The 16443-nt window shown below is 35.7% G+C and overlaps 1 protein-coding gene across 1 annotated transcript in view; it reads right to left on the minus strand.

Moving 5' to 3' along the window:
- Positions 1-9630: 9630 nt before the first annotated feature.
- The window catches only part of YES1 (YES proto-oncogene 1, Src family tyrosine kinase), a 78484-nt gene continuing 71671 nt past the window's right edge, over positions 9631-16443 (minus strand). The window contains exons 11-12 of the mRNA XM_029226178.1: positions 13845-13976; positions 9631-13007 (exon numbers count right to left, since the gene is read on the minus strand). Of these exons, the coding sequence (XP_029082011.1) occupies positions 12799-13007; positions 13845-13976 (341 nt within the window). The 3' untranslated portion in view covers positions 9631-12798. The remainder of the gene's footprint in view (positions 13008-13844; positions 13977-16443) is intronic.

Raw genomic sequence — 16443 nt, forward strand, 5'->3', positions numbered from 1 at the left:
GTTAATAGGAAATAGCCCTTCTTTTCCCTGTCCTACCCACTTTGCCATTTAGATAGAGATAATTTTACATATGGATCAACATTAACACTTAATTGTGTTACCTATTTGTTCACCCCTATTTTTTGCTTTCTTGATTTTGGGGGATGGGGGTGTGTGGCTGGAATATATGCTCAATTTATTTTTTTCAGAATGGGTCTCTGGCCTGGGTGATATATTCCGAGTACTTTGTGTTCTGAAGATGTCTTTTTCTTTCAGATCTGAAGGGTTTTATTGTATAGAATTCTTAGTTCAAATGAATATTTTTAAAGTAATGTTAAGTCTCATTCTTTAAAGAATAAGCTGAGTTTTGTTTTTTTTTCCACTCTCTGGAAAATGTTTGGATTTTCTCTTTATGGTTTAAAAATATTACTAATATATGTTTAGGATGAACTTAAGTATTAATCTTACTCTACAACTGATGGATTCTTTCAAGCCAGAAGCAATGTATTGCTCTGGAAAGTTTTCTCTACTGTTCCTTTCATTGGTTCTTCCTCTTCATATGGAACTTATGTTGGTTTGTTAAGTTCAAATCTGAATCTGTCACCCATGCTTTAACTTAAACAAAAACAAAAAATCCACAATTTTTTTGACTCTTTGTTGAGTTCTGGGCATATCCTTTGGTTTAATATTCCAGCTTACTGACTGGATCAGTTTATCATACAGGGAGAGGCCTGGCTACCCAGCTATTCCAAATGCTGACCACACCCCCCATCCAAATCCCTATAATTAATAGCCCCATTACTTCTAGGAAAAAATAAAGTAAAAGGGACAGGATTTATACTCCCATCTTACACAGTTAGAAAACCAGTTAAAATATTTGGAAGAAAGGACTTCAGACACTGGACCACAAGAGAGCAGAACTGTGATCTTGGAGAGAAGAAAAACAAAGCACCCTACAGTTGTACCAGCTTACTGTCTGGAGGCTGGACGCTACTGGAAAGGGGGGTCCCAAACTGAGCCTAGCAGCCTTACTGACTTGAGAAGACTAATATTAGTGTTTGAGGAGGCCAATGTGGCTGTAATTTGAGAGGCAGAAAACAGAAGGATCTCTTCTAATCTTTGGCTGAGTGTGGATATGCACATGAATTAGAGGAAGCTATTCAAATTTGAGGAAAGTCACCAGAAAGGAATAGGCAAAAAAATTATTGGAGGTTGCACAAGGTAGGGAATGGTACCTATTCCTGCCAGCCAGAGTGAGAAGATTTAGTAATACATGGGGCATCAGGTAGAATCCTCAACGGGGTATTGCCTTACTGGCAGAAAAAGTCTCCTAAGACTAAAGATTGTTTTGGATCTAACAGAATTTGAATGCAAAACTTGGAAGGATTCAACTGATTCCAAGTTAAGACTAGACAAAATAATACCTGGAGTTTCCACAGGGCTTAAAATAGTTCCTGTCCCCATGAGCCAGGGTAGAAAGTGCACATGAATCAAAATTCAACATTATTTAAAGAAATGCCCCCCTCCAAATTCTAGCAACCAAAAATTACAATTTATAGTGTCCAGCATCCAATCAAATTTACTAGGCATATATAAAAGCGGGAATATATAGCCCATGAACAAGATAAAGGTCAATGAATAGAAACAGACCCAACAGTCCTAAAATTCAGACAAGGACCTTCAAGATGGAAACTACAAGCATACAGAGGAGAGGTATGAAAGATACAAAAAAGAAAAAAATGAAAGCTACAATTTCTAAGATTAAAAAAATACACTGTATGGGATTATAAGCAGAAAAGACACTTCAAAAGAAAAGATAAGTGAATATGAAGACAGAGTAAAAGAAAGTATCCATAATGAAGCAAAAAGAAGGATTAAACAGAAAAAGAATAGAAGAGAGCATCACTGACCTGTGAGACAACAGTAAATGGCCCAATAGACACGTAGAGTTCCAGAAGTGAATACAGAAAACAAATTGAAAAATAATGGCCCCAAATTCCCAACTTTGATGAAAACTATAATCCACTGAATCAAGCATCTTAAACTCTAAGTAGAATAACCTTAAAGTCATGTGAAGGTACATCATAAATAAATTGCTGAAAACCAGGAATAAAAGACTATTTTTAAAACATTCTGAAAAAAAAAAAAAAAACACTCTACATTTAAAGAAATAAAATTGAGGACAACAGAAGACTTTTTGTCAGGAATAATGCAAGTTAGAAGACAGTGAAGAGACATCTATAAAGTACTAAAAGGGAAAAAAAAAACCCTATCAACCTAGAATTCTTAACTAAAACATTTCAAAAAGGAAGTCAAATAAAAACTTAAAATGCAGTACTATCAGACCTGTGCAAGAAGAAATATTAAAGGAAGCACTTCATGGAGAAGGAAAACGATATCAGAAGAAATCTGGATCTATGCAAAGAAATATTACCAAGGATAAAGGGAAATATTTAATAATGATAAAGGAGTCAATTTGTCCTGCGACACAATAATCATAAATGTATATGCACCTAATAAGAGTTACACATGAAACAAAAAAGATAGAATTAAAAGGAGAAACAGAAAAATCTACAATTATAGTTGAGGATTTCAACATTCCTCTTTCAGTAATTGATAGGAAAAGCCAACAGAAAAGCAATAAAAATATAGAAGACTGAGCAATACTATCAATTAATTTGACCAAACTGACATTTCTAGAACACTCTAGCTGACAAAAGCAGGATGCATATTATTTTCAAGTACAAACAGAACATACATCAAGGTAGAACATATTCTGGGCCATAAAACAGTTTTAATACAGGTATACATTTGAGAGGATTGAAATTATACAAAATATGTTCTCTGGCCAAAACAGAAATAAACTAGAATAAGAGAGAGATATCTGGAAAATCCCCAAATAATTAACAATTAAATAGCAAACATATAAATAAGCCACGAGTCAAAAAAGAACTCAGAAGGGAAATTAGAAAATATTTTGATATGGTAAGAACATATCAAAATATGTGGAATGCAGTTAAAGTAGTATTTAAAGGGAAATTTATAACATTAAATGTTTGTATTAGAAAAGAAGGAAAGTCTCAAATCAATGATCTGAACTTCCACCTTAGAAAAAACTAGAAAAAGAAGAGTAAACTCCAAAATGACAGAGCAAATAAAACCCAAAAGGATGAAATAAGTGAAGATAGGAAATCAGTGAAACAGAACACACATGCACATGGGTGATCGTGCACACATGCACACATACACACACATAAATACACGCATATAGAGCAAATCAATGAAACCAAAAGCTAGTTCTTTGAGACAAATCACTAAAACAGATAAACCACTAGCCAGACTAATGAGGAAAAACAAAGGAGAGAAGACACAAATTACCAAGATTACAAATAAAAGTGGAGGCAGCACTACAGATCCTACAAACACTAAACAATAATAAGGGAAGATTATGTACAAACCACCAAAGTTCATTCAAGAAGAAATAGATAGAGGGTAGGAGGGAGGGAGACGCAAGAGGGAAGAGATATGGGAACATATGTATATGTATAACTGATTCACTTTGTTATAAAGCAGAAACTAACACACCATTGTAAAGCAATTATACTCCAGTAAATATGTTAAAAAAATAGATAAATAATCCTATAACTATTACAAAGTTTAATAATTTAATTCAAAGTGAAAATTTTTCCCTCAAAGTAAATTCCAGGCCATCTCAGCTTCACTGTTTACCAAACATTTATGAAACAATAGCAATTCTATGTAAACTCCTCAAAAAAATATGAGAGAACATTTCCCAGCTTTTAAATAAAGAGGTTAGTATTATCTTGACACTAAAACAAAGATATTATAAGAAAACAAAACTGCAGAATAGCACTCATGAACATGTACACAAAAATCTTTAAAAAAGAGCAAATCTGACATTAGCACTATATAAAAAAGACAAAACATCACGACTGGGTGAGATTTATCCCAGTAATGCAAGGTTTAGCATTCAAAAATCATTAATGTAATTCTTCTTCTTAATAATAGACTAAAAAAGAGAAACTATATGATCTTCATACAGACTGAAGAAGTATTTGACAAAATTCAACAATGATTCATGATTTAAAAAAAAACCTCTTATCAAAGTAGCAAAAGAAGAAACTTCTTCAACCTGATAAAGGACATTTGGAAAAAACTATTGCCACCATCTGACTTTATAGTAAAAATTAATGCTTTCCCCATAAGATTAGAAACAAGCGCAGTGGTTGGGAGTCCGCCTGCCGATGCGGGGGACACGGGTTCGTGCCCCAGTCTGGGAGGATCCCACATGCCGCGGAGCGGCTAGGCCCGTGAGCCATGGCCACTGGGCCTGTGCGTCCAGAGCCTGTGCTCCGCGGCGGGAGAGGCCACAGCAGTGAGAGGCCCACGTACCGCAAAAAAAAAAAAGAAACAAGGCAAGGATATCTGCTTTCACCACTTCTATTCAATATAGTTCTGAAAGTCCTAGTTAGTGTAATATGGCAAGAAAAAGAAACAAAAGGCATATTGGAAAGAATAAAGTAAACCTCTTTATTCTTGGATGACATGATTGATGGTTTTTGTAGAAAATCAACTTTGACTCACAGACATAGAGAACAAACTTACGGTTACCAAAGGGGAAAGTGGGGGTGGGGGGGAGGGATAAATTAGGGGTTTGGGATTAGCAGATACAAACTACTATATATAAAACAGATAAGCAATAAAGTCCTACTGTAGAGTACAGGGAACTCTATTCAATATCTTGTAATAACCTATAATGAAAAAGAATATGAAAAAGTATATATATATATATATATATATGTGTGTATAACTGAATCACTTTGCTGTATACCAGAAACTAACACAACATTGTAAATCAACTATACACCAATAAAACTTTAAAAAAGAAAATCAACTTTGTAGAATTTACCAAAAAAAGCTTCTAGAATTAACGAGTTTAGCAAGTTTTAGGATTCAAAGTCAATTTAAAATCAATTAGGGATTTCCCTGGTGGTCCAGCGGTTAAAACTCCACGCTCCCAATGCAGGGGGCCCTGGTTCAATCCCTGGTCGGAGAACTAGCTCCCATATGCCACAACTAAGAGCCTGCATGCCGCAACTAAAATAGCCTGCATGTCACAACAAAGATACCGTGTGCCGCAACTAAGACCCAGTGAAGCCAAATTAATTAATTAAATATTAAAAACATAAAATCAATTACATTTAATATAACTAAAAATGGGAAATTAAAATTAGAAAACAATGCCTCTTTGTATTAAAAGTCTGGAATACTTAGACACAAATTTAACGACAACAACAACAAAAAAGCAAGATCTATACACTGAAAACTTAAGACCTAAATGTACAGAAAGTTCATAATCTTGGATTGGAAAATTCAATATTGTTGAGATATCAGTTCTTCCCAAACTGAACTACTGATTTGATGCAATCTAATCAGAATCCCAGCAGGATTTTTTGTAGCTATTAAGGACTTGATTCTAAAATCCCTATGGAAATTTAAAGAACCAGAATAGCCAAAATAATCTTGAAAAGAAGAACAAAGCCAAACAAGTTAAACTACTTGATTTTAAGACTTAACTATTATAAAAGCCACATTAATTAAGACAATGTGATATTGGCATAATGATACATGTAGATCAATGAAACAAGAGTCCTGAAAGAGACCCACACATATACAGTAAACTGATTTGAAAAAGATGCCAAGGAAATTCAATGGGTAGAAGTCTTTGCAACAAATAGTGCTAGAAGAAATGGATATTTGTATGGAAAAACAAACAAAACACTACCCTTGGCCTTTACCTTATATCATATACAAAAGTCATCTTGGAATGCAAACATAAACATAAGAGCTAAAATTATAAAACTTCTGTAGAATACAACGGAGAAAATCTTTGTGAACTTGGGTAAGGCAACTTTTCTTAAGATACAAAGCGTAAATCATAAAAGAAAAAAAATGATAAATTGCACTTCATCAAGATTGAAAATGCTTTCTCTTCAACAGACACCATTAGGACATGAAAATGCAAGGTGCAGAATGGGAGAAAAATATTTGTAAAACATGTATCTGGTAAAGTCCTTGTATCCAGAATATTGAAAGAATTACAACTCAGTAATAAGACAAACAACTTGGTATCAAAAGATGGGCAAAACAGACCCTCCACCAGAGAAGATATATGAATTTGAAATAAGTTTATGAAAAGACTCTTTTTTAATATAGCAGCCTTATTCACGATAGCCCCAAACATCCATCACTTGGTAAATGGACAAAATCAAATTGCAGTATATTCATACAAGGGGAAATTTCTAAGCCATAAAAAGATGAATCTCAAAAGCATGTGCTAAGCGAAAGATGCCAGACACAAGTGACTACATACTGTGTGATTCCATTTATGTGAAAACCTAGAAATGTAGAACTGGAGTGGCAGAAGGCCCTCAGTGGTTGCCACGGGTCAGGAGTGAATGGAGAGGACTGACTGTAAAGGGGCATGAGGGAACTTTTTGGAAAGATGAAAAAGTTCTAGATCATGATTCTAGCAGCGGTTTCATGACTGGATACGTTTGTCAAGACTCACCTAATTGTACACTTAAAATGGTGAATTTTATTTTATGCAATTATACCTCAATAAAACAAACAAAACAATGTTGCGCTAGGGCTCCCTCCTCCTCTTTTTATTTGTTAATTTTGAGTTTGAATTCTCTGAAATTGCACTTAAAACTCTCCAAGAATTTTCTCTTGTATTTATTTTGGACTGGGTTTCTTTTGGTTCCAGGAGTTTCTCAAAATTTCTGGATTGATGTCATCTTTCTAATTTTCTAGCAGTGGTAAGGATTACGAAAACAGACAAACCAACAACCCAAGATCTTTGATCCTTTGAAAGAGTTTGGGGGGGCTTCCCTGGTGGCACAGTGGTTAAGAATCCGCCTGCCAATGCAGGGAACACGGGTTCGAGCCCTGGTCCGGGAAGATCCCACATGCCGCAGAGCAACTAAGCCAGTGCGCCACAACTACTGAGCCTGAGCTCTAGAGCCCGAGAGCCACAGCTACTGAGCCTGCGTGCCTAGAGCCCTTGCTACGCAACAAGAGAAGCCACTGCAATGAGAAGCCCACGCACCACAATGAAGAGTAGCCCCCGCTCGATGCAGCTAAAGAAAGCCTGCGTGCAGCTAAAGAAAGCCTGCGTGCAGCTAAAGAAAGCCTGCGTGCAGAAACAAAGACCCAACACAGTCAAAAATAAATAAATAAATAAATTTATGGGGGGGGGGAAAAACAAACAACTTTATAAAAAAAAAAAAAAAAGAGTTTGAGATCGGGAGACGTAAAAGCATACATGTAGTTTGCTAATTCCACAGTATATTCTCTCAATGTTTTAGGAGACCAAGGCTGAGGCTGTCCTTGAAAACAGTGATTATAAATAGCAACTGTAAGTGAATAAAAGGACTCTCATAACATTTAAGGGACACACCACTTTAAATAATTCAGTTTTTCTATTAGGATCACTGTCACTCCTTCTGGCCAACTGCAAAGTTGTTTCTTTTTATTTCTCTTGTCCCTATTACCACTTGGGCTGGGGGCAATTTTTTACTTCGGATTCTCGAAGTCCTCCAGCTTCCTCATGCTAACTTGACCTTTAAGATGTGACTGAAGCTGTACTGAACTGCTCCCCTGTGTATGTGGGAAACCTAGTGTCTGTCCCTCCCAGGGTCTCTGAAGCGCTTGGCGGACTTTTATTTTGTCACAACATTTAAACTCTTACATGTGAAATCCACCCCTCCCCTTTTTTGTACCTTGTCAACCCTCTGGACATTCCCCTAATCCCTTTACTTCCCCAAATGCCACCCACCCAGGGTGTGTAGCAGAGCTGAAGGAAAGTTTGTGGTAACAGAGGAGAGCTGATCAAGCATCTTAGACATCTTGTTTCTTGAAGGTCTGTCGGCCTTTCCTGCTACTGTGGGGTTCTCACACCATTTAACTTGGCTTTTATTGTTTTACTAATTTTCTGGGTACCTCCTTTTTCTTCCATTTCCTCTTTTTCTTAGGTCATCACTCCCACCCCCTCATTCCTATTCATTTTTCATTCTACTCATGAATTGAATGATTCATTCATTCTTGGAGTGTTACATCTAACTAGTCTGTTCAATGGAGTTTTAACATATATGGCTACCAATTTTTGAAAAATAGAAATTTAATTGAAAAATTCTTAAAAGGTTCCAATTTAGAAATTGAGTTTTGAATATGCTCAACATTTGGTGTGTTCTCTCCATTTAATAAGGTCTTATGGTAACTTTACATTTAACAGAATACTGTATATTGCTAATGTTCTAAAAATGTTACTGTTTTGCATTAACTCTCACTTTGACATATAACATAAGAGTTTCCAATTTTCTACTGATACATCTAGTGGTGGCATGATGAGCATCAGTCAGGGTCCCAGCTGGAAACAAATGGCACACTCGAATTAAGATAAATCAAGGATATTTACAAACGGGGTGGGGGGCAGGATAAGGGAACCACAAGAATTAATGCAGCAACCAACATTAACAGAAGCACCCCTAAGGCAGAAAAGATAGGGGATGGGAGGTCCCCCAAAGGAGAGGAGGTCCCTTCAGTGGGAGGACATAGCCAGCCCAACCTCACAGGGAATGAACCAGGGGGATAAATACCTTGACCTCTCTTTCAGGTTTCCTCCGGTCTTCTGCTAGAGCTCCTCGTTGGCTCAGCCCAAGAGGAATCCAGAGCAAGGGAACCCACTGGTGAGTACAGGCCAGCCTTCCAGCAGAGTATGGCTGTGGAAGGACAAATGGAAGACACCGGGCACACATTGCTTATTTTAATCAGAAATATTCCTTTCTGTATCGACAATTTGTTAATTAATCGGGACTCTGCTGTTGAAGGAAACCCAACTTGATATCTTAAAAAAAAAAAAATAAAGAAAGAAAGAAAATGGAAGAAAGGCAGGGGAGGAGCTGATTTTAGGGAAATAAATGCTGTTCAGGCACACACTCTCCTCCTCATCTCTGCATATGCTTGTTTGTTTTGTATCCACGTGGGGACCTGGACTCCAAGAGCACTGAGCATTGGGGTAGATCTTTAGAGCAGTATAATCAGAGAAAGGATGATTCATCTTCCAACTCCATGGAGAAAAGTCTCAGAGAACTTTACTAGGAGATTTAAATCTTGATTAAAAGAATAAATCAAGGGATGAATAAACATTTGAATAGACAGGATGGGAAGACTGATTGGAAAGATGTTATTTCTTACAAGTTAACTTATAAACATAATGTAATCCTAACCAAAATCTCACCTGAACTTTTTTGGAGTATGAAAAATAAAGTCTAAACTTCATCAAGAACTTGCCAGAATACCAAGATGAAGGAAAAAAAAAGGAATCGCAAAGGCAACTTGCTTAACTATTAAAATGCATTATCAAGTGATTAGTCATTGAAAGTAGTGACGTCAGAATGGCCAGTTAACTGGACAAAACCAATACAGTCGGCATGGATTAACCAATAATTGGTGCTGGGAAAATTAACTGTATGGGAAACAATCATGCTAGACTCATAAGTCACATTTTATACCCAAATAACTTCCAAACGAATTAAAGAGTGATGTAAAACACAAAAGCATAAAATGTAACAGATGAGATGAATATTTAATCTTGGGATGCAAAGAACTGTTTAGGCATAAAAAAGATTTGATAACATACAAATGTACAACTTAAATGTCAAAAAAGTTACATGCAAACTTAAAAGGCAAACAGCAAACTAGGAAAACATTCTTAAGTTGAGAAACTATTACTGTACTGTATAAAAATATTTAATAAATGCTTACTAAATGATGTGTTTGTTGATTAAATGTTAATTTTCTGAAATCATTAGGGAAAAACAAAGTTAATAATTTTGATAACAGTAAAGGGCAATTAATATTATTACCTTATTAAAAATAACAAATGCTTTTGATTGGCCATTCATAATTTAGTATCTTATTTTCATTAAACCTATAATAGAAGTATAAAACACACATAGAAATAAGGCTCACATATTTTTCATTTTTAGAAAACTGAATCCTTTATGATCAAAAGTAGTTATTCTATTTTATACCCTTCACACAGATTCTTCTGTGAATAGCTTCACTTAAATCACTTAGGTTTCTCTGTATAATACATTAAAACTGTAGTTGCTGATATAATTTAAAAAAAAAACCTGTAAAAATAATGTCACTCACTCACCTGACATGGAAAATTAACCACACAGAATGAGTTCAATAATGTTCTTTCTGAATTTCATAAAGAATTGATTTAACTCTGCTCAAGAGTCATAACTCAACACTTTTTTTCCCCAATGGAAGAAGAAACAGAATATACTTTGCTTTAAATACCAATTCTTAAAAAACTGATGAGAAAGTATGAGTAGTGGCTAAAAAGATAAATCGGTGCATTCAATGAAAATTTTTATTTCAATTATCCACAAAACAATATAATAACACTTTATAAAAATATTAAGTTTTAGGCTACCATTATTCATTTAAAAAAGTGTGCTAGAAGGCTGTTTTTGCCAACTTCCCCTTTTGGTAAGGAAAACACATTAAGAGGTTGAAGAAGAAAAGCTGTTGGAAAATATCTTCAAATGTACAAAGTTGTTTATTTTTCTCAGCAATTTAAAAATACATAACCATTTAAACTGAATACACATTAAGTTAGTGTTTTATTTCCTAACTATACAATCGATATTATAAAGAACTGCTCCATTCAGTTAAAACCTAATGAATACCATCAACTTTTTCTGAAGAGAATTAGTACATAAACATATAATTTTATCCTTTTTAAAATGCTTAGAAAAATTGTAATATCATAGTTCACACAAAGCCCTTTAAAACTCTGATGTCACAGGTTGTAGACGTTAAGGGTAAGTGATGACAGCAGAATTCTTGGGAAAACCCTCTTGGAAGAGGGATTCAATACTAAGCAGGTTACGTAAACATAAGAAGCCACCACAATTTTTAGTACCAGAACTGTTGCCAACCTGCATGAAGTTCATCTGTCACATTTTAAAATGGTTTGAATCTCAACAGAGATACCACAGCACAGAATTTTAAATTTAACGATCAAATCAGGTATGTGATGGTGGTCAGTAATAATATTCCTAAAATACTGGGACCTGATGTGTTGCTTTATTTAAAGTGTGACTATAAAAGAGTATTTTAAAACGTAAATACCAACTTTTATTTGTCAGATTCAGTCCCTTTGCTAGACACTTAAACCAGTGATGCTGCTATTCAAATTCGTATTTTGGAATTTTCTTTTTGAGTTAGTCATAAAAATCAGTATTATTCTGTATGTTTCACTTCTGTACTTTAAATAGGCAAAATCTGTCCCCCTCTTTTCACCACTGCTATTATTCCGAATATGTTTTCCTCCTCAAATCAACTAAATTCTAGAAGGGAAAAAATGATCATCATTAAGCATATTTAAAAAGTGAATGTAGATTCAAACATGGATTTGAAACCTGGAGTTCTAAAAATGTTTTGCATAAAAGCTGTATCACTGGAATTAGTGGGAAGCCTTAACTTAGCTATTTTGAGGCTATAGCACTCATTTAGTATTTATGTTAAGAAAGATTAGTTTTATAGTCATACCTTATAACTCTTAAAATCTCAGAAAATAAGTGAGGAGCTTTGAGTGCCAGCAAAGCCATTTTGTCACTCTGTAACGTCAACATTAAACATTACATTCCATCTCTCTATCTGTAAAACTTTCACATTTTCTTTTCTCATATTTCTTTAAATACATTTTCCTCTCTGTTAGTCTATATTCAATAAGAGCAAAAGTGCATTCAAGTCCCTGATCTAGTGATATTTTATATTTGTGGCACCCATCATCATAAGTACATATTAGCAATCTCACAGTACCAGTCTGTTTTTCAAAAAGGACTATTTAAATGCTGGGTTTATTTTTTTTCATGCTATCTAAAGATTAAAAGATTTCCCCTTGGGTTGGATAGTATGATTTCAATTATATATTGCCTTTAAAAAAAATCAGTGCAACCTTATAAAAGATTAACCCATATTCTAGTTACCTTCATTATTTTAAACTGAGCTATTCAGAAATGATTAAAGTGAAAAATTTCTTCTACTTTCCAGTTCCATGAGTATACTGAGTATTAACATAGTGCATTATGCTTTCAAATTCCACTGCTGTTGTCTAACATTTAATCAAGTTTTAGATGCTGTTTATATTCCTTTTTGCTTCTAAAGACCTGGCCCACTTCCATGCAAACAAAGGCAAATATTAAGGTTGCATATTAACTGTTCAACTTAGAAAAAACTTTTAAGCATAATAAATGCAAGAAATTTTAAAAAATTGGAATGGAATTGTTTGGTCCCGTAAAGTTCTGTAATTCTAGATTTTATTATGGTATAACTTTTTAATCTCCCAAGTTTTGTCTATACTGATTGATAAATTTCTCTTAATTATGAGTTTGGGGAATAAAAGAAAGGTAGTGATTCATAAACAGTAGCCTTGTTGCTCTTCATTGTCATGCTATCACTCACACAGTCATCAATATCTTAACTATACTTTCTCTGGACCCTGAAATAAGCTGAAAAATTCATCATTGGTACTTTAGAGTTTAACACTTAGGAAAAAAAAAAGTGGTTTTGTGCAACCACATCTGTAATTCCAGTTTACCATCAAAAACATGCAGGGTGAAGAAGATTTTCTTCTTTTGATTCCTGTACGTGAGGAAGTCTACACAAGTTCTTTACATTTTGGCAGATTTGTGCATATAAAATTGGCTTCTTGGATTATAAATTTTCTCCTGGCTGGTACTGTGGCTCTGTAGCAGTGAAGTAGTCTTCCAAGAAGGACTGGATATATTCAAACGTTGGTCTTTCATCAGGGTCCTTCTTCCAACAAAGATTCATCAATTCATGTAGGGACTCTGGACAGCCCTGCGGGCACGGCATCCTGTACCCTCGTTCCACCTGTTCCAGCACCTCGCGGTTTACCATACCTATCACGCAAGATTCAAACACCAAAAAACAGTGACGCCAAACTCCACTAGCAAAAAGAACAAATCCCCTAACCACTAGCTAATTGGAGGTATATTCGAGTGAGTTTATTTAGTGAAGCGATTCTTTCAACAAAGAAATAAAGTAAAATTTAAATGTCAAAGTACATCAACAAGAGCTTAGAAAATGCTAATCTGTTTCAACATATCTTTCTTCATTCCACCTAAAATCTGGCTTTTAATACTAATGCCTTCAATGAGAATTCAGAGTGCTACTCTGAGGTACTGATACTTTCTGATACTAACAGTTAATAATGACCAAACTTGGGCTAATGAGGAACAGTGGCCAAGAACTTTCAAACAGGAATTCAGAAGAAAGAGTGCTAGTCCTGGTTTTACCAAATATACTAATTATGCTATTTTATATCAAGTCACTTCCTTGAAACAGTTTCCTTATCAACTGTCACCTGTTTGACTTACCTCAAGTTATTACACAGTTCCTTTCTTGTATTCCTCTGTAATCCCCACCAACCCCATCAGCAGTGCACCCTGTGTTATCACAGGGTAAGCATACCCTCAATTACCTGGGGAAGGAGAGGACTAGGATATATTTATGCTCACCTCCTAAGAGAACAGCAGAGCGAAAAGGCCCTTTTAGAAAATGCCCTAAAGGGAGAAAACTGAGCACACCTTACCCTATCTCAAGGACTGTGGCTCTCATAGACTGCTCCCCATCCAATGACAAAAAAAAAAGAGACAGAGAGAGAAAAATAAACGTCTCCCCTAACCCCTTACACTTTTGCTCATAATAAACTCCAGTTACGTGAAATGCAAACTTACCTGGATATGGCACTCTGCCCTTTGTTACCAGTTCCGTCTGCAGAATTCCAAATGACCATACATCAGACTTTATTGTAAATCGACCATATAGTGCAGCCTCAGGAGCTGTCCATTTGATTGGAAATTTTGCACCTAAAACAGTATTGACAAGCTTGCTTCAGTAACCTGCTTTTCTCTATTTGTGTAAATATGACATAAGCAAGGTTAATTTTTTGTCACTATCCCTACTGTACATGTCATCAGTGTCAAATTCTTCAAAAGTACAAGATACATGGGAAAATTTTCTTTAATACTATTTAAAATTTGCATTAATAAAAATCACATTTCTTCCTGATAAGATATTCAATGACAGAATGGCTGATGGGGATAGAAAATTATTCAAGAAAATAGAGGTGGGGGCGTCCCTGGTGGCGCAGTGGTTAAGAATCCGCCTGCCAATGCAGGGGACACAAGTTCAAGCCCTGGTCCAGGAAGATCCCACATGCCATGGAGCAACTAAGCCCGTGCGCCACAACTACTGAGCCTGTGCTCTAGAGCCCGCAGGCCACAACTACTGAAGCCCATGCGCCTAGAGCCCATGCTCCGCGACAAGAGAAGCCACTGCAATGAGAAGCCCATGCACCTCAACAAAGAGTAGCCCGCGCACAGCAACGAAGACCCAACGCAGCCAAAAATAAATAAATTTTTTAAAAAAAGAAAAGAGAGGTAAAAACTCTAGTAAGAAGCAACCAAATACATGGGTTATAGGATCTATAACTTTTAAGTCAGTCTAGCTCCTAGTAGTTCTAACTGTTGGTTGCCAAGAAGCTATTCTATCGGTTCTAACGTCTACTGGTTTTCAACCACAATCTCCTTTCTAAATATTTTATGATATCTCTCTGGAAAATTTTATTGTACTATCATTTTTAAAAGCCTAAAAGACTAAAAAATATTTAGTCAAACATTTAGTGTATACTTACTTTTTATGCACAAGACATTATGCTAATTGTTATAGGAGACACAAAACCATAGCCTTTGTGACGTTTATACACTTATAGTGAAAATGAGATTATAGGTGTCGTAAATACTTGAAGTTCCTTATATATGTATATAATGTTGTAAAATAGTTCTTTAGATGTTCAAACAGAAGATCAATTTTCATTAGCACAATCACAAAAGGTTTCATTTAAAAAGTGGAGGCTAAGTTTAGCCTTAAAGAATGCTTAGAATTTTTGCAGGTAAAGATTAAAGAACAATAGGAAGATATTTCAGCTGGAGGGAACAGCACAAACGTATGGAGATTGAAAAGGAAGCACTGTGTTGAAGATAGGGTTTCTCAACCTGGGGACTACTGGCATTTGGGGCTGGATAATTCTCTGCTTGGTCGGGGCTAGCTTGTACTTTGCAGGGTGTTTAGTGGTATGCTGGGCCGTCCCCAGTAGATGACAGTAGCAGCCTCCCAGTTGTAACAACTAAAAATGTCTAAAGGGACTTCTCTGGCGGTCTAGTCATTAAGACTCTGCACTTCCACTGCAGGGGGCACAGGTTCGATCCCTGATCGGAGAACTAAGACTCCTCATGGTGCGTGGCGCAGCCAAAAAAAAAAGTAATAAAATAAAAATAAAAATGTCTCAAGAGGTTGCCAAATGTCCCTCGGCGAGCAGTACCACCACCCCTGTTTGAGAACTGTGATTTAGGGAACAGTTCCCAGTGGTCTGCGTACCAATATGGTCAGTGACAAAAAGATACAGTCCAATGAAAAAAAGAGAAAAAAGATCACATATCAATTCATAAAGCTAAAATCACTAATTTATAGGTATATTCTTTATTCTGAGATTACATTCTTCCCGCTTGTGTAGTGTTAAAATGCTCTTTCTTTTATGAAATGATGGTCATAGTGGATAGCTGAAAAAAGGTTTTTTTGGTATACCTACTAAATAAATCTTTGCTAACCTTTACGTTGGTCTTACTAGTTTGTATTGAAATAGTCTGTTTATAATTCAGTTGCAGACAGACATTAGTCAGTGAGCTCCCTGACAGCAGAAATCATGCCTCTTACAGCTGTGCCCTGACGTCCAGCACGTGGAAGGACTCAAATGTTTGTTAAAGACAAGCTGGAACTAGACAGTAGGAGATGATGAATGCCAAGGTATCTTTTTTATAGGTGTGGAGGCCTGAAGGTTTCATCAGGATGAACAACCTATGTGCTGATCTGCACTCGACCTTACTTACTCTCTGCCTGTCAAAGTTACACTCTTTCTTTTCATAGTGGACTAAGCGTCCACTATGTTAGGTAATGTCAGGCACTCAACATCTATTAATGCATTAAGTTTCACAACAATCTTGAAAAGTAAGTATTACCATCTAATATTTATAAGAGAGGAGACTGAGGCCCAGTCAAAAAGGTTAGGTAACTTGGGTGAAATCTCTGGGCTAACAGGAGATGGAACTGGAACTCAAAAACCCATACTCTTGAACATATGTATATATATAACTGATTCATTTTGTTGTAAAGCAGAAACTAACACACCATTGTAAAGCAATTATACTCCAATAAAGATGTTAAAAAAAATTAAAAAAATAAAAAAAATAAAGAGGGAGGGAAGACACAACCTTGACT

Source organism: Monodon monoceros, unplaced genomic scaffold (genome assembly GCF_005190385.1).
Source record: "Monodon monoceros isolate NGI ecotype Baffin Bay Population unplaced genomic scaffold, NGI_Narwhal_1 Super_Scaffold_1, whole genome shotgun sequence".
Classification (NCBI taxonomy): domain Eukaryota; kingdom Metazoa; phylum Chordata; class Mammalia; order Artiodactyla; family Monodontidae; genus Monodon; species Monodon monoceros.